Source organism: Amia ocellicauda, chromosome 1 (genome assembly GCF_036373705.1).
Source record: "Amia ocellicauda isolate fAmiCal2 chromosome 1, fAmiCal2.hap1, whole genome shotgun sequence".
Lineage (NCBI taxonomy): Eukaryota > Metazoa > Chordata > Actinopteri > Amiiformes > Amiidae > Amia > Amia ocellicauda.
Genome location: NC_089850.1, coordinates 63,639,898 through 63,663,393, shown reverse-complemented (window position 1 = coordinate 63,663,393; position 23,496 = coordinate 63,639,898). Strand labels below are relative to the sequence as shown.

The following is a 23,496-nucleotide window of genomic DNA, read 5'->3' as shown; positions in this document are numbered from 1 at the left end:
CAGTCAGTGTTAATGTGCTGTAGTGTCCAGTCAGTCTGTGTTAATGTACTGTAGTGTCCAGTCAGTCAGTGTTAATGTACTGTAGTGTCCAGTCAGTCAGTCAGTGTTAATGTGCTGTAGTGTCCAGTCAGTCAGTGTTAATGTTCTGTAGTGTCCAGTCAATCAGTGAGTGTTAATGTGCTGTAGTGTCCAGTCAGTCAGTCAATGTTAATGTACTGTAGTGTCCAGTCAGTCAGTCAGTGTTAATGTACTGTAGTGTCCAGTCAGTCAGTGTTAATGTGCTGTAGTGTCCAGTCAATCAGTGAGTGTTAATGTGCTGTAGTGTCCAGTCAGTCAGTGTTAATGTACTGTAGTGTCCAGTCAGTCAGTCAGTGTTAATGTACTGTAGTGTCCAGTCAGTCAGTCAGTGTTAATGTACTGTAGTGTCCAGTCAGTCAGTGTTAACTTACAGGAATATACTTGAGTGATACTATAGTTAAATATACTTTACTGTGCTATATCATATCATGTAAAATGGATCTTTACTTTATGATACATTACTGCTCTTATTCTCTGCTCCACAGCACAATAATGTCCTGCGATTTACTATGTGTCTTCATGCTGGACTTCCCTCTCATAAGGAATTATACAGAACAGAACCCTATGGTCAATAGGACACAGACTGTTCCGTTTGGAAGAAACGGGGTGTGTGTGTGTGTGTGTGTGTGTGAGGGAGAGAGAGAGAGGGAGCATGGTGGGGGAGGAGTGACAGTAGGTCAGTTGACGAGCAATAGAAAGAGTGAGGGAGAGAGAGAGAGTGGGAGAGTGTGCTAAAGTAGGTCACAGATTATTATTAGAGAATCACTGGAGTGGAGAGAAAAAGGGAGAGGGGGAGGGGGAATGGGACTACTGTAGTGTCCAGTCAGTCAGTGTCTGAATTTAACTCTTTCTTTCTCCCTCTCTCTCTCCCCCTCTTCCTCTCCTTCTCTGTCTCTCAGACTCTCCTCACTCTCTCCAGCGTCTCTGCTGTCGCTCTCCTTCTCTCCCTCCTCGTCATTCTGTCCTTCCTGGTGCACTACTGCTGCTGTGGCCGGGGGGATGAGGGGTCGGGGTCAGAGGGCAGCGACGACGGTGACGACTGCGGCGGGGGGCGGGGCTACGAGAAGGGGCGGGGCCTGTGCTGTGTGACCTGGGTGACCGTGGCCTCTGTCATGCTGTGCTGGTGAGCTCAAGAAGGTGACGGGTCAAAGTGTCAGAGATACAGAGAGAGAGTGAGCGATGGAGAGGGGTATAGGAGGTGGAGGGGGGACATGGAGAAAATAAAGAGAGAGGGAGGGAGAGAAATGGGAAGTGGGGGGTTTCTAACCTTACTGAATCTTCATTGATGTCAGAGTTTGTGGTCAACTCATACACACTGACATTTAGGTGCAGTATAAATCATCTCTCTCTCTCTCCCTCAACACATTTGTGTTGCCAAAGCAATTGAACATCACAAACATATATGAATGGAAAAATAGAAATCACAATGTGTTACAAAATATAGTAGAGGAATATTCATATGAATATACATTTACTTTTTGTATCTCTCCCACTCTCTCTCTCTCTCTCTCTCTCTCTCTCTCTCCCCCCCTCCCTCTGCCTCTCTCTAATCTGGGTCACACATTCAAAGAGAGATTGGACTGATATATTCATAAAGGGTTTAATGGGAGGTGGAGGGGAGGGGGGAGAACAGCTGGACTGAACCACTGACTAGACGTCAGAGGGGAACATTTTCACAGTATTATTATTGTTATAATTATTAATGCTGCTAATGATGAAGATGGTGTTTAAACATGCATGAGCACACGCGTGTTAATCCTCTCTCCAGCGTTGCCATTGGGATTGGTTTCTACGGAAACAGCGAGGCCAATGATGGGATATATCAGGTGACTTACTCCCTGGCCACGGCCAATCACACACTGGCATCCATCGACTTCCTGGTGAGCAGCCAATCAGACTGCAGTGTACAGAGTCAGTCAGTCAGTGTTAATGTACTGTAGTGTCCAGTCAGTCAGTCAGTGTTAATGTACTGTAGTGTCCAGTCAGTCAGTGTTAATGTACTGTAGTGTCCAGTCAGTCAGTGTTAATGTGCTGTAGTGTTCAGTCAGTCAGTCAGTGTTAATGTGCTGTAGTGTCCAGTCAGTCAGTCAGTGTTAATGTACTGTAGTGTCCAGTCAGTCAGTGTTAATGTGCTGTAGTGTCCAGTCAGTCAGTCAGTGTTAATGTACTGTAGTGTCCAGTCAGTCAGTCAGTGTTAATGTACTGTAGTGTCCAGTCAGTCAGTGTTAATGTGCTGTAGTGTCCAGTCAGTCAGTGTTAATGTACTGTAGTGTCCAGTCAGTCAGTGTTAATGTGCTGTAGTGTTCAGTCAGTCAGTCAGTGTTAATGTGCTGTAGTGTCCAGTCAATCAGTCAGTGTTAATGTACTGTAGTGTCCAGTCAGTCAGTCAGTGTTAATGTACTGTAGTGTCCAGTCAGTCAGTGTTAATGTACTGTAGTGTCCAGTCAGTCAGTGTTAATGTACTGTAGTGTCCAGTCAGTCAGTGTTAATGTACTGTGCTTCCTCTCTCTCTTCCCAGGTGTCGGACTCGGTGTCCCTGCTGTCTTGGTCCGTGTCTGGGCCGCTAACCACTCTGGAGGAGGCTCTGAGTGATCGTACGGCCTTGCTGGTGTCCGCCCGTTCGGCCCGCCGGCTGGCCGAGTCCCTCATCTCTCTCCTGTCCTCCTCTCTGCTGCCACTGGGAGGCGCCGCCACCCCCCCACTGCCCCCCACTAGGGAGCAGGACCGCTCCTCGCCCTTCTCCTCCTTCTCCCTGCCTCCCTCCCTTGCTCCTCAGCCGCCCCTACCTCCCTCCCCCTCTGCCCCGTCCTCTTCCTCTCCATCTCCCTCTCTCCCCCCCTCTGTGCGACCCTTCTCTCCTGGCTGGGCAGCTGACGTTTTGGCTATCAACGAGGACTACAGGTGAGACAGGAAGCAGGAAGTGAGGAAACAGGAAGCAGGTAGCAGGACATGGGCTCAGTTGAGTTTTTGTAAACCAAAACTGAGGGCAGCGCTGCACCGGGGCAGGATGTATTGCATGATTGAGTTATTTACTTCTTCTTAAAGGGGGGACTTAGCTGTAGGTTGGAATTATTTTAAAGTGAAAAATAGGGGGGAAATTATACTGGAATTTGCAAATGTTAGGATTGTTAGGATTCCATTATTATTTCCCTCATATTACATCTTGTTTTTCACTTCAAAATAATTCCAACCTACAGCTGAGTCCCACCTTCAAGATGAAGTAAATAACCCAATCAAACGCGTGAGATACGTCCTGCCCCTTCCAAAAACTCAACTGAGCAGGAAATGGGGAAGAACTGGAGACCAGGCATTTCCCAGAATCCATTTGTGCTTGTGTGGTTAGTCTTTCACTCTGTGTGTATAATGCAGTGCTTATATCCCTCTACCTCCCTCCTTCCCTCCCCCCTCTCTCTCTCTCTCTCTCTGCAGGTGGCTGTCCTATGTGCTGTTGTTGCTGCTGGATCTTGTCATCTGTCTCTTCATTCTACTGGGTCTTGCCAAGCAGACCCGCTGGTTACTGATTGTGTGAGTGTGCGTCTGTACCACGTCTCTTTGTGTCTCTGTACCGTGTTAGTGTCCATGTCTCTACACTGAGTCTATACTCACTGACTGACTGGACACCACAGCACATTAACACTGACTGACGTAATGCTGTCAGAGGCATGATGTAATGTGCTGTGTGTGTGATGTCATTGCAGGATGACAGTGCTGGCCTGGATGGCTCTCTTTCTCAGCTGGGGATCCCTGGGGCTGGAGACTGCGACTGTGGTGGTGAGAGGGGGTGCAGAGAGAGAGGGATGGAGGGGGTCTCCGAGAATGTTTGGTTGAGGTTAATATTGCATTGTACGCTACAGACACTTAACACAGCACTGAGAGAGAGACAGGGGGAGGTAGGGAGTCAGAGACAGGAGGAGATGTCACTGTAAGAACAATCACTGCACTGTCACTCCTCTCCCTCCTCTGCTTCCCTCCCTCCCTTTCCCTCTCTCACAGTGCGGTTTAAATCACAAGCAGCCTATGCACTCCCAGTCTACACAAATCAGAAACATTTGTGTGTTCGAGTTCCAGTGAATAAAAAATAAATAGTATATATAGATAGGTCCATAAATATTTGGACAGTGACACAATTGTCATCATTTTGGCTCTGTACACCAAAAAGTGTAGACTTTCATCTTTAATTTGAGGGTAGTTAAATCTAAATTGGGTGAACGGTGTAGGAATTACACCCATTTTTTTATGTGGTCCCCACAATTTTAGGGCTCAAAAGAATTTGGACAAACTAACATAATCATGAATTAAACTGTGAGTTTCAATACTTGGTTGCAAATCCTTTGCAGTCAATGACTGTCTGAAGTCTGAACCCATAGGCATCACCAGATGCTGGGTTTCTTCCCTGGTGATGCTCTGCCAGGCCTGCACTGCAGTGTCTTTAGTTCCTGCTGGTTCTTGGGTGTTTTGCCTTCAGTTTTGTCTTGACCAAGTGAAATGCTGCTCAGTTGGATTCAGGTCAGGTGATTGACTTGGTCATTACAGATCATTCCACTTCTTCACCTTAAAAAAGTCTTGGGTTGCTTTCGCAGTATGCTTCGGGTCATTATCCATTTGCACAGTGAAGCGCCGTCCAATGAGTTTTGAAGCATTTGGCTGAATCTGAGCAGATAATATAACCCTGAACACTTCAGAATTCATCCTGCTGCTTTTGTCAGCAGTCACATCATCAATAAATACAAGGGAACAAGTTCCCTAGGCAGCCATACATGTCCATGCCAAAATGATGTCAATTGTGTCACTGTCCAAATATGTATGGACCTAACTGTATAGGCAATAGCTGGCTGTGTGTGTAGCTTAATAATAATATTAGTCTGTTTGTCACAGTCCTCCTTCCTTTTCTGTCATTGCTAGGGTCACAGAAGGGTGTTTGTCTTTTAGGTGGGTTAACATTGTTGATTTGTGGTAGTTTAATTGCACTGCACATATTTTACACTTAACAATGTTTTCGTTTACTTTGTCAAAGTATTTCCATACAGTACTTTTCTGTGAGGAAGCCATCGTTAGCCAAGGTATGTTCTAGTTTAACCAATCACAGACGAGATAACAAATCCCACCCTCCCGTCATTCTTCATTACCATTCCATAGAGAGCCAATCAGCAGTGCAGGATTTAAAATAAAACCAATATATAAATATAAAACAAATAAAAATAATAAGAATGTCGGATTCACTTGTCGATAGTTGCCCCTGTTAACTAATAGTCGAATGTTCGATTAATTGGTCTCAGCCCTATGTAGTATACAGTCAGTCAGTTATTCAATCAGTCTCTCTATTGTTTCAAACCTCTCTATCACCCCCCACCCCCTTCTCAATCTTTCAGGCACTCAGTGATTTCTGTATTGACCCAAGCTCCTTCATCCTCAACTCCACACAGTTCGACACAGCCACCTCCCCAGGTATTACTGCACTGGGCTGGACTTGACTGTCCTGTACACTGTATAATACTGTATTCCACTGGACTGGACTGTATTCCACTGGACAGTATTACACTGGACTGGACTGTAGTACACTGGACTGTATTACACTGGACTGGACTGTAGTACAATGGACTGGTCTGTATTACACTGGACTGGTCTGTATTACACTGGACTGGACTATATCACACTGGACTGGTCTGTATTACACTGGACTGTAGTACACTGGACTGTATTACACTGGACTGGTCTGTATTACACTGGACTGTATTACACTGGACTGGGCTGTATTACACTGGACTGTATTACACTGGACTGGACTATATTACACTGGACTGGACTGTGTTACACTGGACTGGTCTGTATTACACTGGACTGGTCTGTATTACACTGGACTGTGTTACACTGGACTGGACTGTATTACACTGGACTGGACTGTATTGCACTGGACTGGACTGTATTGCACTGGACTGGACTGTATTCCACTGGACTGGACTGTGTTACACTGGACTGGACTGTATTACACTGCACTGTTCTGTATTACACTGGACTGGACTGGTCTGTATTACACTGGACTGTATTACACTGGACTGGTCTGTATTACACTGGAATGTACTACACTGGACTGGACTGTATTACACTGGACTGTAATACACTGGACTGGACTGTATTACATTGGATTGTATTACACTGGACTGGACTGTATTACACTGGACTGTATTACACTGGACTGGACTGCATTACACTGGACTGGTCTGTATTACACTGGACTGTATTACACTGGACTGGACTGTATTACACTGGACTGTATTACACTGGACTGGACTGTGTTACACTGGACTGGACTCTATTACACTGGACTGGACTGCATTACACTGGACTGGTCTGTATTACACTGGACTGTATTACACTGGACTGGTCTGTATTACACTGGTCTGTATTACACTGGACTGGTCTGTATTACACTGGACTGTGTTACACTGGACTGGACTGTGTTACACTGGACTGGACTGTATTACACTGGACTGGACTGTATTACACTGGACTATATTACACTGGACTGGACTGTGTTACACTGGACTGGACTGTAGTACACTGGACTGGATTACACTGGACTGGACAGTGTGACACTTCATTATAATTCATGCTGATCTCAGGTTGTCCTCTTCTCTCAGACATTCTGGAATATTACCTCCTCTGCAACAAGAAGGTCAACAGTCCATTCCAACAGGTGACATTCATTAGTGTTAATTGCTGCATTAATTGTTCCTAGTTATTTAGTTATTTACTTTGTATCTGTTTCTTATTTGGTGCATCTTCCGCCATATACTGGTGTGTATTAATGATAATTGGTGTTTTAATTAGGTATGTACTGTGTAGAATTGCCTGCTAACTGCCTAATTGGATGTGTTGATTGGTTGATTGGATAACAGGTCTTAACGAGGTGTCAGCGTGCTCTCTCTAGCATCCACACGCACCTGTCCACCCTGGAGAGGGAGGCTATCCCAGAATTCCCCCAGGCAGAGGTATGGCTGCCCCCTGTCCCCCAGGAAACAAAATGGCCAATAATTGCAGCTTCTTCCAGGGCCTGTGTGTTTAGATAGCACAGGCAGAGCAACTGAGTTTAGTTCAGTGTCCAGTCAGTGAGTGTTACTGTGCTGTAGTGTCCAGTCAGTGAGTGTTAATGTACTGTAGTGTTCAGTCAGTCAGTGTTAATGTGCTGTAGTGTCCAGTCAGTCAGTCAGTGTTTCTCTCTCTCTCTCTCTCTCTCCCTCTCTCTCCCTCTCTCTCCCTCTCTCTCCCTCTCTGTGACATTCTCTGTGTTGTCTCTGTGTTTTGTTTTGTCTGTTTATGTGTGTGTGTGTTGTTTGTTTGTTGTGTGTGAGTATAGCAGTCTCTCTCTGAGCTCCAGCGAATGCTGAACTCCACGGAGGGCAGCTTCCACCAGCTTGTGGCCCTTCTGAACTGCAGAGGACTCAACAAGGTAACACCTGCACAGCTACACACCTACGCAACCACAGCTAAACAACTACACACCAGACATGTTTAGCACTGTAAAACTCAAGAATTACCCAATCATTTCCTCTCTCTCTCTCAGGACTATGTGGACTCTCTGAAGGGTCTGTGCTATGATGGGATGGAGGGGTTGCTTTACCTCTCCCTGTACTCATTCCTCTCCGCTCTGTCCTTCACTGCCATGCTCTGCTCTCTCCCTGGGGCCTGGCGCAGCTTCCCCCGGTGAGAGTGCGGTGTCAGACTGGACTGGATTACACTGGACTATACTGGACTGGACTGAATTTGACTGGATTACACTGGACTATACTGGACTGGACTGAATTTGACTGGATTACACTGGACTATACTGGACTGGATAACACTGGACTGGATTGAACTGAACTATATTACAATGTCCTTCCTCTCTTTCTCTCTCCTTCTCCTTCTTTCTCTCTGGTTCTCTGTCGGGCAGCGAGTCAAACGAGTATGAGGACTCTGACAGCGAGAGTGAGGACCCCTTCACCTCCCATCAGGCACGTAGACAGACGCCCGCGGGCTCCCAGCGCGGGGTCCTGCCTGGTTTCTATAGTTACCAGGGGGCCGGCTGGACTGCACCTTTTTCCAGTGCCCCTCCTCTCCCGTGAGTAACAGACAGACAGACAGACACACACACACACAGACTGAGAGAGGGAGAGGGACGGACAGATAGACAGACAGTAACTATACAATCAGTCAGGGACACTTCATTACAAAACTGTCTGTCTGTCTGTCAGTCTGTGTCTGTCTGATTGTAACAGGTACAGGCAGACAGACACAGAGAGAGAGAAACAGTCAGGTCAATAGTGTTAATGTGCTGTAGTGTCCAGTCAGTCAGTGTTAATGTGCTGTAGTGTCCAGTCAGTCAGTCAGTGTTAATGTGCTGTAGTGTCCAGTCAGTCAGTGTTAATGTGCTCTAGTGTCCAGTCAGTCAGTGTTAATGTACTGTAGTGTCCAGTCAGTCAGTGTTAATGTACTGTAGTGTCCAGTCAGTCAGTGTTAATGTACTGTAGTGTCCAGTCAGTCAGTCAGTGTTAATGTGCTGTAGTGTCCAGTCAGTCAGTGTTAATGTGCTGTAGTGTCCAGTCAGTCAGTCAGTGTTAATGTGCTGTAGTGTCCAGTCAGTCAGTGTTAATGTACTGTAGTGTCCAGTCAGTCAGTGTTAATGTGCTCTAGTGTCCAGTCAGTCAGTGTTAATGTACTGTAGTGTCCAGTCAGTCAGTGTTAATGTACTGTAGTGTCCAGTCAGTCAGTGTTAATGTACTGTAGTGTCCAGTCAGTCAGTCAGTGTTAATGTGCTGTAGTGTCCAGTCAGTCAGTGTTAATGTGCTGTAGTGTCCAGTCAGTCAGTCAGTGTTAATGTGCTGTAGTGTCCAGTCAGTCAGTGTTAATGTGCTGTAGTGTCCAGTCAGTCAGTCAGTGTTAATGTGCTGTAGTGTCCAGTCAGTCAGTGTTAATGTGCTCTAGTGTCCAGTCAGTCAGTGTTAATGTACTGTAGTGTCCAGTCAGTCAGTGTTAATGTACTGTAGTGTCCAGTCAGTCAGTCAGTGTTAATGTGCTCTAGTGTCCAGTCAGTCAGTGTTAATGTACTGTAGTGTCCAGTCAGTCAGTCAGTGTTAATGTGCTGTAGTGTCCAGTCAGTCAGTGTTAATGTGCTGTAGTGTCCAGTCAGTCAGTCAGTGTTAATGTACTGTAGTGTCCAGTCAGTCAGTGTTAATGTACTGTAATGTCCAGTCAGTCAGTCAGTGTTAATGTGCTGTAGTGTCCAGTCAGTCAGTCAGTGTTAATGTGCTGTAGTGTCCAGTCAGTCAGTCAGTGTTAATGTACTGTAGTGTCCAGTCAGTCAGTCAGTGTTAATGTGCTGTAGTGTCCAGTCAGTCAGTCAGTGTTAATGTGCTGTAGTGTCCAGTCAGTCAGTCAGTGTTAATGTGCTGTAGTGTCCAGTCAGTCAGTGTTAATGTGCTGTAGTGTCCAGTCAGTCAGTGTTAATGTGCTGTAGTGTCCAGTCAGTCAGTCAGTGTTAATGTACTGTAGTGTTCAGGCAGTCAGTCAGTGTTAATGTACTGTAGCATCCAATCAGTCAGTGTTAATGTACTGTAGTGTCCAGTCAGTCAGTCAGTGTTAATGTACTGTAGTGTCCAGTCAGTCAGTCAGTGTTAATGTGCTGTAGTGTCCAGTCAGTTTTTCCATTTAATTTTTCTCTTTCTCTCTCTCTCTCCCAGGACTCCAAACATTTCCTCCAATGGCAATCCTGGATATGAGAGCCTACCCTTGATTGACAGGCAGTCCCCTCCCCCCTCAGTGAGGACTCGGCAATTGAAATCCTTTGTGACATCATCATCATTGAGAAGCAGAATCACAGGCCCACACAAACACACACTCACACACATGTTCATACATACAGCACATATTTGTTTCTAATTTTCTGTTACTATTCCTTTCAACCTAATTAATTAATTCTCTCTCTCTCTCTTCCTCTCTCACTCTTTCCAATAATTTCCATCCTGACTGGATCTGTTCTGATGGGACACTCACACTGCTGGTACAATCCGGACCACTTCCTTCTGATTGGCGGAGGGCAGTACTCACCGAGCATGCTGACTGGCTATGGGGCCGGTCAATTGAGCCAGAACCCCGCCCACTCCCGGAAACTGTTCCTCAACTGAAGAGCTAACTGTGCCAGTAGGGCTTTACCGAGTGTTTAGTCATTAATGCAAATATGCAAATTCATTCTCTAGATGTTCCTGTGATGGTTAATGTCACCTGCTTGTCTTTCTGTGTAGGAACAGACAGACACACAGACACACTGCTGGCACAACCCAGTTTTCATCGTTATCTTTATCATTATTATTATTATTATTATTGAGAGGCTGGGTGATCACATTTTTATAAAGGGACCGTACACTGTCTCTCTCTATTTTTGTCTCTCTTTTTCTTTCTGTATATTGCTATCTTTCCCTCTCTCTCTCTCTCTGTCCATCTCTCCATCTTTCTCGCTGTCTCTGTCTCTCTCTATCTCATTGAAAGCCATCTGCGAATTTGCACATGTATTAACAGCAATACAGTTGGGCACTGATACTGTCCTCTACCGCAGTCACAGCTCCTGCAGCTCCTGCTACTGTACAGTACTACAGTGTGACAGCGTCCCCTGGGCCTGTACAGTACTACAGTGTCACACAGCGCCCCCTCAGCCTGTACTGGCTCAGCAGGAACACTGCAGATCACAGCCCTGACAGACTGATTATGATAATAACATCATAATGAGTAACATCATAAGTAATGATACTACTATATTTAATAAAATGAGAAACAGAAGCAATAATAATAATAATAGCACTGATAGCAGGTATAGGGTTCCTGTGTAGTGTGTGTGAATTTGACAGTATACAGTAGAGGGTTCTGATCCAGTCGGGAATGTACTGGTTATTGATCCAGTATTAGCAGACAGACAGAGAGACCCTGTAAGATCTGACTCCTCCTGTGTGAGATTTGACTCCCTGCTTCTCACTCGACTCGAATAAAACTGACCTTGACAAACAGGAGAAGTTTCTTTCATTTTTATATTTGTCTCTAATAAAGTGTTTATTTTTATTCTGGGAACTACATCATGCTATACTATACTGCATTACACTATGCTACACCATATTATACTATACTATACTACACTATGGTATGCTATACTATAGTATACTACACTGCACCATAGTATATGTAGAATACACACGACACTGGCTCCAATCTGGGCATTATACTATAGTCCATACAGTGCTACTACATATTTATTTAATAAATTATTATATTTCTTAGCAGACACCCTTATCCAGGACAACTTACACTTGTTACAGTAGATCACGTTACTTTTGCACACAATGACCCATTTAATCATCTAGCGATGCAGCTACAGCAGCTTGGGAACAACGGCAGTGTGTGTGCCCCCCAGGACTGAACCCCCCACTCCAGAGTCCAGACCCCTGACCACTACTGCACACTGCTGCCCATATACACATATATGTTGTCTATTTATAGATTCACGTATAAACTATATATATTCACATATGAGTTCCAACATGTTTATTGAATGAATTGAAAATATTTTTCATTTTTATTACATCGGCAATTCATGTGATATTACGGTAAGAGCAGATTTGTTATGGAGCGCTCCTATGCTATAAAGTACGGTAAACGTACATTTTTGTTCTTTACCGTAATATATAGAAACACAACGCATATATTTACAGCCCCCTATTGTAACAGCAGTATTCTACTGCACTGCACGTGTGTGCGCTCCTACTCGGAAGTATACGGTAGCCGCGGTGTGACGTCATTGGCATGTGACTGCCATCACATGAGGCGAGAGCAGCGGACGCTGAGTGTGACCTGCCTTCAGTCCCGTGAGCCCCGGTGCGAGCGACAGAGGTAAATACTGTGTGACTGTATATACATTGTCAAACTCAAACGACATAGCACACAATATTAAAACTAATATTGTTTATATATGTACAGTGTGTTACAGGTGTGTATATACAGTACAGTGTGTTACAAGTGTATATATACAGTACAGTACAGTGTGTTATAGGTGTGTATATACACAGTACAGTGTGTTACAAGTGTATATATACAGTACAGTACAGTGTGTTACAAGTGTATATACACAGTACAGTGTGTTATAGGTGTGTATATACACAGTACAGTGTGTTACAAGTGTATATACACAGTACAGTGTGTTATAGGTGTGTATATACACAGTACAGTGTGTTACAAGTGTATATATACAGTACAGTGTGTTAGAGGTGTGTATATACACAGTACAGTGTGTTACAGGTGTATATATACAGTACAGTACAGTGTGTAACAGGTGTATATATACAGTACAGTGTGTTACAGGTGTATATATACAGTACAGTACAGTGTGTTACAAGTGTATATATACAGTACAGTACAGTGTGTTACAAGTGTATATACACAGTACAGTGTGTTATAGGTGTGTATATACACAGTACAGTGTGTTACAAGTGTATATACACAGTACAGTGTGTTATAGGTGTGTATATACACAGTACAGTGTGTTACAAGTGTATATATACAGTACAGTGTGTTAAAGGTATGTATATACAGTACAGTGTGTTACAAGTGTATATATACAGTACAGTGTGTTAAAGGTATGTATATACAGTACAGTGTGTTACAAGTGTATATATACAGTACAGTGTGTTAGAGGTGTGTATATACACAGTACAGTGTGTTACAGGTGTATATATACAGTACAGTACAGTGTGTTACAGGTGTATATATACAGTACAGTGTGTTACAGGTGTGTATATACACAGTACAGTGTGTTACAAGTGTATATATACAGTACAGTGTGTTACAGGTGTGTATATACAGTACAGTACAGTGTGTTACAAGTGTATATACACAGTACAGTGTGTTATAGGTGTGTATATACACAGTACAGTGTGTTACAAGTGTATATACACAGTACAGTGTGTTACAGGTGTGTATATACACAGTACAGTGTGTTACAAGTGTATATATACAGTACAGTGTGTTACAGGTATGTATATACAGTACAGTGTGTTACAAGTGTATATATACAGTACAGTGTGTTACAGGTGTGTATATACAGTACAGTGTGTTACAAGTGTATATGTACAGTACAGTGTGTTAGAGGTGTGTATATACACAGTACAGTGTGTTACAAGTGTATATATACAGTACAGTACAGTGTGTTATAAGTGTATATATACAGTACAGTGTGTTACAGGTGTGTATATACAGTACAGTGTGTTACAAGTGTATATATACAGTACAGTGTGTTACAGGTGTATATACACAGTACAGTGTGTTAGAGGTGTGTATATACACAGTACAGTACAGTGTGTTACAGGTGTGTATATACACAGTACAGTGTGTTACAAGTGTATATATACAGTACAGTGTGTTATAGGTGTGTATATACACAGTACAGTGTGTTACAAATGTATATATACAGTACAGTGTGTTAGAGGTGTGTATATACACAGTACAGTGTGTTACAAGTGTATATACACAGTACAGTGTGTTATAGGTGTGTATATACACAGTACAGTGTGTTACAAGTGTATATATACAGTACAGTGTGTTAGAGGTGTGTATATACACAGTACAGTGTGTTACAGGTGTATATATACAGTACAGTACAGTGTGTAACAGGTGTATATATACAGTACAGTGTGTTACAGGTGTATATATACAGTACAGTACAGTGTGTTACAAGTGTATATATACAGTACAGTACAGTGTGTTACAAGTGTATATACACAGTACAGTGTGTTATAGGTGTGTATATACACAGTACAGTGTGTTACAAGTGTATATACACAGTACAGTGTGTTATAGGTGTGTATATACACAGTACAGTGTGTTACAAGTGTATATATACAGTACAGTGTGTTAAAGGTATGTATATACAGTACAGTGTGTTACAAGTGTATATATACAGTACAGTGTGTTAAAGGTATGTATATACAGTACAGTGTGTTACAAGTGTATATATACAGTACAGTGTGTTAGAGGTGTGTATATACACAGTACAGTGTGTTACAGGTGTATATATACAGTACAGTACAGTGTGTTACAGGTGTATATATACAGTACAGTGTGTTACAGGTGTGTATATACACAGTACAGTGTGTTACAAGTGTATATATACAGTACAGTGTGTTACAGGTGTGTATATACAGTACAGTACAGTGTGTTACAAGTGTATATACACAGTACAGTGTGTTATAGGTGTGTATATACACAGTACAGTGTGTTACAAGTGTATATACACAGTACAGTGTGTTACAGGTGTGTATATACACAGTACAGTGTGTTACAAGTGTATATATACAGTACAGTGTGTTACAGGTATGTATATACAGTACAGTGTGTTACAAGTGTATATATACAGTACAGTGTGTTACAGGTGTGTATATACAGTACAGTGTGTTACAAGTGTATATGTACAGTACAGTGTGTTAGAGGTGTGTATATACACAGTACAGTGTGTTACAAGTGTATATATACAGTACAGTACAGTGTGTTATAAGTGTATATATACAGTACAGTGTGTTACAGGTGTGTATATACAGTACAGTGTGTTACAAGTGTATATATACAGTACAGTGTGTTACAGGTGTATATACACAGTACAGTGTGTTAGAGGTGTGTATATACACAGTACAGTACAGTGTGTTACAGGTGTGTATATACACAGTACAGTGTGTTACAAGTGTATATATACAGTACAGTGTGTTATAGGTGTGTATATACACAGTACAGTGTGTTACAAGTGTATATATACAGTACAGTGTGTTATAGGTGTATATACACAGTACAGTGTGTTACAGGTGTGTATATACAGTACAGTACAGTGTGTTACAGGTGTATATACACAGTACAGTGTGTTACAGGTGTGTATATACACAGTACAGTGTGTTACAAGTGTATATATACAGTACAGTACAGTGTGTTACAGGTGTGTATATACACAGTACAGTGTGTTACAAGTGTATATATACAGTACAGTGTGTTAGAGGTGTGTATATACACAGTACAGTGTGTTACAGGTGTATATATACAGTACAGTGTGTTACAGGTGTATATACACAGTACAGTGTGTTACAGGTGTGTATATACACAGTACAGTGTGTTACAAGTGTATATACACAGTACAGTGTGTTATAGGTGTGTATATACACAGTACAGTGTGTTACAAGTGTATATATACAGTACAGTGTGTTATAGGTGTATATACACAGTACAGTGTGTTACAGGTGTGTATATACAGTACAGTACAGTGTGTTACAGGTGTATATACACAGTACAGTGTGTTACAAGTGTATATACACAGTACAGTGTGTTATAGGTGTGTATATACACAGTACAGTGTGTTACAAGTGTATATATACAGTACAGTGTGTTATAGGTGTATATACACAGTACAGTGTGTTACAGGTGTGTATATACAGTACAGTACAGTGTGTTACAGGTGTATATACACAGTACAGTGTGTTACAAGTGTATTTACACAGTACAGTGTGTTACAGGTGTGTATATACACAGTACAGTGTGTTACAAGTGTATATATACAGTACAGTATATTAACATTCTCTCTCTCTCTCTCTCTCTCTCTCTCTCTCTCAGATGAACGCTCTTGTGGCTCTGTGTCATTTCTGTGAGCTCCATGGCCCTCGAACCCTCTTCTGCACTGAGGCCCTGCACCCCCCCGCACCCCCTGGGCCTTCTGGCCCCCCCGAAGGCCCCCCCGCCCCCAGAGAGCTGGAGCGAGAGCGGGAGAGAGAGGAAGGACTTAATATGAAGGCCAACAATTCTGCTCCACAGAGATCTGACATGTGTGAGGTGAGAGAGAGAATGTCAGTGTGTCAGTCACTCAGTGTATCAGTCAGCATGTTGATATTGTACCATGTTCACTCCCTCTCTCTCTCTCTCTCTCTCTCAGGGCTGTCGCTCTCTTCCCCCCGGTCACCCCGGGTTCCTCAGTGTGGACAGCGAGACGTCCATCCGCTTCGTCAGCCACCAGCAGCCCCGCCGGCCACAGCTCTTCTCCATCGTCCGCCAGGCCTGTGTCCGAAGTCTGAGCTGTGAGGTCAGACTGACCATTGACCAATGCTGGAGACCGCTGGACTGGACACTGACACACTGACTGACACACTATCTGACACATTGACTGCCTGACACACTGACCGACTCCCTCTCTCTCTCAGGTGTGTCCGGGCAGGGAGGGGCCCATCTTCTTCGGGGATGATCAGCAGGGCTTTGTCTTCAGCCACACCTTCTTCATCAAGGACCGCCTCGCCCGCGGCTTCCAGCGCTGGTACTCCGTGGTCATGGTGACCATGGACCGCATCTACCTCATCAACTCCTGGCCCTTCCTGCTCACCCACCTGCGGCAAACCATCGGCTCCCTGCAGAGCACCGCCCTGAAGGTGTGTCAGAGCGGGAGGGCCAGGGGCTGCAGGCAGCTGGTGTGTCTGTCCTGTATTAACCTCTCTCTCACCCTCCCTCTCCCTCTATCTCTCCCTCTCCCTCCCTTGCTCAGGTGTTTGACAGTGAGCAGGGCGTGAGCGGCCAGCGGTCAGTGCGGCTGGACAGCGTCTTCTCTCCGGCCGTGTTTCCTCCCCAGCGCAGTGGCAATGCCGCGCGCTCCCTGCCCTCCCTCACACAGCACCCCTCACTGTGGGAGAGCCTGCACTGCTCCTTCACCTGGTGAGCCTGTGTGTGTGTGTGTGTCAGCGTGTGTGTGTGTGTGTGAGTCAGTGTTGGTCAGATGTTGACTCTCTCTCTCTCTCTATCTCTCTCCCTCAGGCTGCTGAAGGCCAGTGGGAGCCGTCTGACTGAGAAGCTGCTGGAGGGAGCGCCGACCGAGGACACGCTGGTGCTGATCGAGAGGCAGAGCGGTACAGAGGGGGAGGGGTGTGTGTGTGAGAGAGTGTGTGAATGTGAGTGTGAGTTTGTGTATGTGAATGTCCGTCCATCTGAGCCTCTCTTCTGTTCCCTCAGAGCAAGAGGAGGAGATGACTGGCTGGGAGGGGGCAGAGGGGGGGGTGTCCTCAGCACAGCAGAACCAATCGGAATGTGATGAAGGGCGGGACTTCCTGGGGGACAGGAGTCAGGGGGAGGAGCCGGCAGGGCCAAGGTTCAGGTCACTGAGACACCTGAGACAGGTACAGCTGGCTGTACCGCCCTGACTGAGCCAGCCTCTCTCTCTTGCTCTCTCTCGTTCCATCCTCCCTCTCTCTTGGTATTCTTTCTGTTCAAAAACACACTGTTCCTCACCTGCACTTTATCAGTGTCAGAGTCTTCTTGACCGTCTCTCTGTCACTCCCTGTTCAAAGCGTTAGAAACCCCTGCTGTGCCCCTGCTGTACCCCTGCTGTGCCCCTGCTGTGCCCCTGCTGAACTACTGGGCTCAGCTGCTGTGCCCCTGGGCTCCAAACTGCTCAGGAATGTCCTCCCCAGGGACACACGTTTCCAGTGGCGGGGCCCTCTGGTACTCTAGCCTTAAAATAAGCCAGGAAGAGAATCCAAGTAGTAAATGGATGTGCTCTAGTGCCCGAATCCACCCTTACTCCTGTCCCCCTCTCTCTCTCTCTCTCTCCTGGTGTGAACGAGTGTGAAAGGGTTAACGAGCCTGCCTGTGATTGGTTGGTCCTCAGGTGCTTGGTGCCAGTGAGTTCCGGCAGCTGACCTGGCACGTGCTCATGGGGAACCAGGTGATCTGGAGGGGGGCGGACCCACAGCTCATCCAGTCAGCATTCACCGTGCTCAAGGTCAGCCAATCGACATGCCTCCGCATATTAATATTCAGGATGTGTGTATAGACAGGGTAGACTGGTATGAATGGGTCGATTGAGTTAGTATGGAGCTCTGTAGTAAGTTCTATCTCAGGATCATCTCCAGCTGTGCACTGAAGTTTGTGCCCATTGCAATGAAAAATGAGGCGGAGCAGAGTTGAGACTAGCTGATCCCCAGCGTTAGTCCGGATTAAGGATTACGTTTGTTGTTTTGCTACCAAACAGAAAGTGAAGTCACTGAAGAGGCCGGCCACACATCAGGAGTGACTAGATTCTCAATGTATGGGGCTGGGAGGTTCAGACCCAGCACCCCCCACACCGCAGCCCAACACAGCGCTGTGATCGCTGCGCTCTCGAACCACAACCCAGCCCCGGGCACGGTATACTTATACTATACTGGCATGTATTATATAGTCAATCTATATAGGCTACGAATAGCCCACTATTAATACTTCGTATTAAACTGCATTCCCATTCCAGCTGGGTAATAATTCCTGTAGAGCTTTCAGTTTCAATAATCTGTTCTCAGTTATTTCATAGTACTGTATTTAATTAAATTTGACAATTTGCACAATGGTTATTTATTTAATTTTTTTGCTGTGGTGTCAATTTTATCCATGTACATCAGAGCATTTGCCGATATTCATAAAGAACAAATACATTGTCAATGTCAAAAACAAAAATTTAAATGTATTTTACATGTAAACAAAACGATTGGTGGTTATGAATCGAGTTGTGAGTAGTTCAGTAACCTTGTGATTTGGCACACTTTGTTGCCCTTAGTACGGTACTGTCCATAGTTAGTCTGTAGCAGGAGCAGGACTAAGTTAGTCCCGGACTTATGCCCCGTGTCCACTGGCTAAGCGTCTGGACGCGTCCGTGTTTTGTGGCCGGTTAACTATCTGCTGCCAGACGTGTCTGTAAGCATCCGTCACGCCCACTGAAGATGTGTGCTGGACTGTAGACAGACAGGGAGGAGATCAGAGACATTGTGTCGGAAGGTATAATCTCAAGTGCCTTGTGTGATCAGGAAGAAATTACACGTGAAATCCACATACAGAAACAATAACTGCTTACAGTTAATATCCAAGTGGATTAAAAACTTGGATTTCACAGGACCGGTGCAGTGCCGTGACTAGTTAAAAATAAACTGAAGACTAATAAACGGATCGGTATCAGCCGATTTTATTAATATTTTATGAACAGCTGGATGGTGTTTCAGGCTGTGTTGTGTGAATGGTGTGCAGGACAATCCGCAGACAGTCAGTGTGAAGGCGAACACGATTCAGTTAAAATGTGTCCATTTACAAGTTAAATTAATGAATAAATAAATACAGCAGATCTGGGTTTCCCTCTAAAACATTAAGGACTGGTTTAATAAATGTGTCCATAAACGCCATGACTGAAACGCGCACACTTTAGTTAAATTATAACCTGCTATTTTGTATCTGCATGATTAATCGTGAAACGTGTGTATTTTGTTTCAACTGTAACTTACCCTGGTTAAGGACGTCTGATAAGTAAATTATAAATAATACGGCAAAAAGTGTAATTTACAGTTACACATCTGTAGTAAGAGTAGTAAAATTAAGGGAGTCACGCTGTGCCGTTTAAAGTACATATATAATAGCACAAATGATAATAATACTAAATAGCAAAAATGTTATTGTTGCAGATGGAAATGTATTCTTATGGGGACGTGCTTGTGTGAATATAATGTTGTCTCTACACGTTTAGCTCTTCCTAATCTCTCTGAACAGAAACATGTATTTATTACGCTGTTTACAATCATGTAAAGCAGAAAGAATAAAACAGACACACAACTCCTCTCCACATCAGGCTGTGTCGCTCGTAGTGTTTCCTGTCTCTGTTTTTAAAACGAAACACAAACCAAACCCACAGTCGCTGCTCCTCCCATCAAACAAAGCTCTGGGACGCGTCCGGCACAGCACAGCATGGCACGGACGCTTAAGCCAGTGGAACCGAGGCATTAGTCTCCTCTAGAGCATCAGCTATGGTCTTGGGGTTTGTTGCAATGGAGACCTTGTTTAGTCCGCAGATGGAGACGAACTTCAGCCACCGAGTTCGTTTAGTACAGAGCTGCGTACTAACGGGATCATCTCCAGTTAGTGCTGCTTTCAGTTCATTGACATTGACCCAACAGACTGTTGTTTTTATTATTATTATTATTATTATTACTGTTACTTTTTGTGTTATTGTATTAGTATTATACTTATGAGTCAGTGTGTCAGTCAGTCAGTGTGTAACCCCTCTCTCTCTCCCTCCTTCTGGGTCCTCCTGTATCCCAGCAGGCCTTGCTGCCACGGGGGTGCTGTCGCTGTGTGCTGTACAGTGAGTGCTATGAGGAGGCGTACCGCTGCAACTTCCTGGGCCTGCGCCCCGACGTCCCCGTGCCCCCCCACGTCCTTGCCTCCGGTAACCGCCAAGTTCCTGAGGAGTAACTGTGAAGTAACTGTGGTGTTAATTGTGGTGTAACTGATGAGTAGCCATGGAGTTAATTTTGGTCCGTCTCAGGAGTAGCTGTGGAGAAACTGAATTATCTTCTGTAATTATCCTAGAGTAGTTGTAGTAACTATGGGGTAACTATGGTGTAAGTGTGGAGTGACTGAGAAGTATCTGTACAGTTACTGTAGTAACTGTGGAGTATCTGTGTAGTAATCGCTCTCTTCCTCTCTCAGAGTTCTCGGTGCTGGTGGACGTGGTCAGTGATGACCGCTCCTCTCTCTACTCAGCAGCCAGCAGCGACGACGATATCCTCTCCCTCTACCAGTGCCGACTGACCAGCGCCAGCACACAGCCCACTGACCGTGGTACTGACCACCGACCGACCCCATGGACACTACAGCACATTAACACTGACTGACTGACTGGACACTACAGCACATTAACACTGACTGACTGACTGGACACTACAGCACATTAACACTGACTGACTGGACACTACAGCACATTAACACTGACTGACTGGACACTACAGTCCATTAACACTGACTAACTGGACACTACAGCACATTAACACTGACTGACTGACTGGACACTACAGCACATTAACACTGACTGACTGGACACTACAGCACATTAACACTGACTGACTGACTGGACACTACAGCACATTAACACTGACTGACTGACTGGACACCACAGCACATTAACACTGACTGACTGACTGGACACTACAGCACATTAACACTGACTGACTGGACACTACAGCACATTAACACTGACTGACTGGACACTACAGTCCATTAACACTGACTAACTGGACACTACAGCACATTAACACTGACTGACTGACTGGACACTACAGCACATTAACACTGACTGACTGGACACTACAGTACATTAACACTGACTGACTGGACACTACAGTACATTAACACTGACTGACTGGACACTACAGTCCATTAACACTGACTAACTGGACACTACAGTCCATTAACACTGACTAACTGGACACTACAGCACATTAACACTGACTGACTGACTGGACACTACAGCACATTAACACTGACTGACTGGACACTACAGCACATTAACACTGACTGACTGGACACTACAGCACATTAACACTGACTGACTGACTGGACACTACAGCACATTAACACTGACTGACTGGACACTACAGTACATTAACACTGACTGACTGACTGGACACTACAGCACATTAACACTGACTGACTGGACACTACAGCACATTAACACTGACTGACCAGTGCCCTGACCCCTTTGACCTCTTGCTCTCAGGTCCTACACTGTTAAATAAGCTGGAGCTGGCGCTGACCAATGAGAACCTCTCAGTGGATGTGGTCAGTCACTGTCTGCTCTGCCTGAAGGAGGAGTGGATGAAGTGAGTTATCAATCGCTGATCGGCTGCTGATACATATTGATCACGTTCATTGATTTGTGTCTCTTTCTCTGACTCTCTCTTACTGCAGTCAGTGTTAATGTGCTGTAGTGTCCAGTCAGTCAGTGTTAATGTACTGTAGTGTCCAGTCAGTCAGTCAGTGTTAATGTGCTGTAGTGTCCAGTCAGTCAGTGTTAATGTGCTGTAGTGTCCAGTCAGTCAGTCAGTGTTAATGTGCTGTAGTGTCCAGTCAGTCAGTCAGTGTTAATGTGCTGTAGTGTCCAGTCAGTCAGTGTTAATGTGCTGTAGTGTCCAGTCAGTCAGTGTTAATGTACTGTAGTGTCCATTCAGTCAGTCAGTGTTAATGTACTGTAGTGTCCAGTCAGTCAGTGTTAATGTGCTGTAGTGTCCAGTCAGTCAGTCAGTGTTAATGTGCTGTAGTGTCCAGTCAGTCAGTCAGTATTGAACTGTATTAACCTCTCTGTCCCTCTCTCAGTAAGGTGAAGGTGCTGTTTAAATTCTCCAAAGTCGATGGCCGTGGCCGTGAGGAGACACAGAAGCTGCTAGGAGTGCTGGGCGCCTCAGATGATGACAACGTACGTCTGCTCAAGTTCTGGCTGACCGGCCTGAGCAAGACCTACAAGAGTCACCTGATCAGCTCCCTGCGCCACGCCCACTGAGAGAGTCATGTGATCAGCTCCCTATGCCACACCCATGGAGAGTATTATTATTATTATTATTATTATTATTATTATTATTATTATTATTATTATTATTATTATTTATTCCTTGGCAGACGCCCTTTTCCAGAGATAGAGGGAGAGAGAGAGATGCACTGCAGACCAGCCCAGTGCATTGTTGGGAGATTGAGTGGGTGTGTGTGTGTTGTGTATATACGTCTTTCCATGAATATTGCTGTGTATCTGTATCTCTGTATCTCACTTCTGTATTTATTTACTGTATTCAGCTTTGTACAGTATCTACATCTGGTCCATGAACAATAATGCATATGAATATGATCAGTGTGTGAGGGTGTGGTCAGGGTTGGCCTGTTAGTCACAAATACATGTACATATTCTGAGTAATAAAATTAACTAACACTGCCTCTCTTTGTGTCGTTGCATCATTAGTTGTAGTGTAGTATTAGTAGTAGTTGTTGTATTGTAGTATTAGTTAGTATTATTAGCAGTTGTAGTGCAGTTTTATATTAGCAGGACTTAGGGGAGATCTGTACATCCAATTTAAAACGATTGTGATTATTTATTTATTTTAATATTCCATCAGTTTCCTTTTTACCTTAAAGTTTTAAAAAAATGTTTGTAACATTTCCACAAAAAATTCAACTGAAATCCCTATAAATATATCAGAAGGCTGGAATGTTCAGTTTGTATGTCCTGCACATGCGCAGTATTATACTGTTTTACAATTAGCATATAGAATTGGCATTTTGATGAGACTGGCATTGATTTATTAAAAAGCAAACAAAAACAGTATTAGCATCGGCATGAGCATTGACCAGTCACAACACTGGCAATCCGTGGCTGGACGCATGCGCTGTTAAATCATCATCGACCCACATCCAGTCTGTCTGACGGTGGTCTCCCTCGACAGGGCGTGTCTAGTCCGGTTGTCCGTTGGCCACATGCCGTGTTTTGAGCACTAATTCAAACCCTTCCACTCGCAAACTACAAACTACAATCATTATTAAATACTGCAATGC

General features: G+C 44.3%; 2 protein-coding genes across 3 annotated transcripts in view; both read left to right on the top strand.

Moving 5' to 3' along the window:
• ttyh1 (tweety family member 1) overlaps window positions 1-11,111 on the top strand; it is a 41,442-nt gene extending 30,331 nt beyond the window's left edge. Inside the window, exons 2-14 of the mRNA XM_066712681.1 lie at window positions 978-1,201; window positions 1,847-1,958; window positions 2,597-2,979; window positions 3,508-3,603; window positions 3,777-3,849; window positions 5,448-5,523; window positions 6,717-6,772; window positions 6,975-7,067; window positions 7,433-7,525; window positions 7,640-7,779; window positions 8,009-8,176; window positions 9,795-9,873; window positions 10,155-11,111. Of these exons, the coding sequence (XP_066568778.1) occupies window positions 978-1,201; window positions 1,847-1,958; window positions 2,597-2,979; window positions 3,508-3,603; window positions 3,777-3,849; window positions 5,448-5,523; window positions 6,717-6,772; window positions 6,975-7,067; window positions 7,433-7,525; window positions 7,640-7,779; window positions 8,009-8,176; window positions 9,795-9,873; window positions 10,155-10,238 (1,677 nt within the window). The 3' untranslated portion in view covers window positions 10,239-11,111. The remainder of the gene's footprint in view (window positions 1-977; window positions 1,202-1,846; window positions 1,959-2,596; window positions 2,980-3,507; window positions 3,604-3,776; window positions 3,850-5,447; window positions 5,524-6,716; window positions 6,773-6,974; window positions 7,068-7,432; window positions 7,526-7,639; window positions 7,780-8,008; window positions 8,177-9,794; window positions 9,874-10,154) is intronic.
• Window positions 11,112-11,918: 807 nt separating this feature from the next.
• On the top strand, window positions 11,919-22,881 carry flcn (folliculin). Of its 2 annotated transcripts, none has more exons than XM_066712668.1 (12): window positions 11,919-11,988; window positions 15,742-15,957; window positions 16,058-16,204; window positions 16,323-16,544; window positions 16,658-16,824; window positions 16,924-17,015; window positions 17,119-17,282; window positions 17,774-17,887; window positions 20,224-20,347; window positions 20,611-20,742; window positions 21,677-21,779; window positions 22,273-22,881. In XM_066712668.1, exons 2-12 carry the CDS (start codon window positions 15,742-15,744, stop codon window positions 22,454-22,456), a joined length of 1,665 nt encoding a protein of 554 aa, XP_066568765.1. In that variant the 5' UTR covers window positions 11,919-11,988; the 3' UTR covers window positions 22,457-22,881. The 2 variants fall into 2 exon arrangements, with proteins under 2 accessions (XP_066568765.1, XP_066568755.1); XM_066712658.1 differs by having other exon boundaries at window positions 20,221-20,347.
• The last annotated feature ends 615 nt before the right edge of the window (window positions 22,882-23,496 follow it).

What these genes read in the sequence shown, in the direction of transcription:
- flcn (XM_066712658.1), top strand. Translation starts at nt 15,742, where the DNA reads ATGAACGCTCTTGTGGCTCTGTGTCATTTCTGTGAGCTCCATGGCCCT. An exon ending in CACTGAGACACCTGAGACAG is followed by an intron (nt 17,283 to 17,773) that starts GTACAGCTGGCT and finishes GTTGGTCCTCAG; the next exon opens with GTGCTTGGTGCCAGTGAGTT. An exon ending in CACACAGCCCACTGACCGTG is followed by an intron (nt 20,743 to 21,676) that starts GTACTGACCACC and finishes TCTTGCTCTCAG; the next exon opens with GTCCTACACTGTTAAATAAG.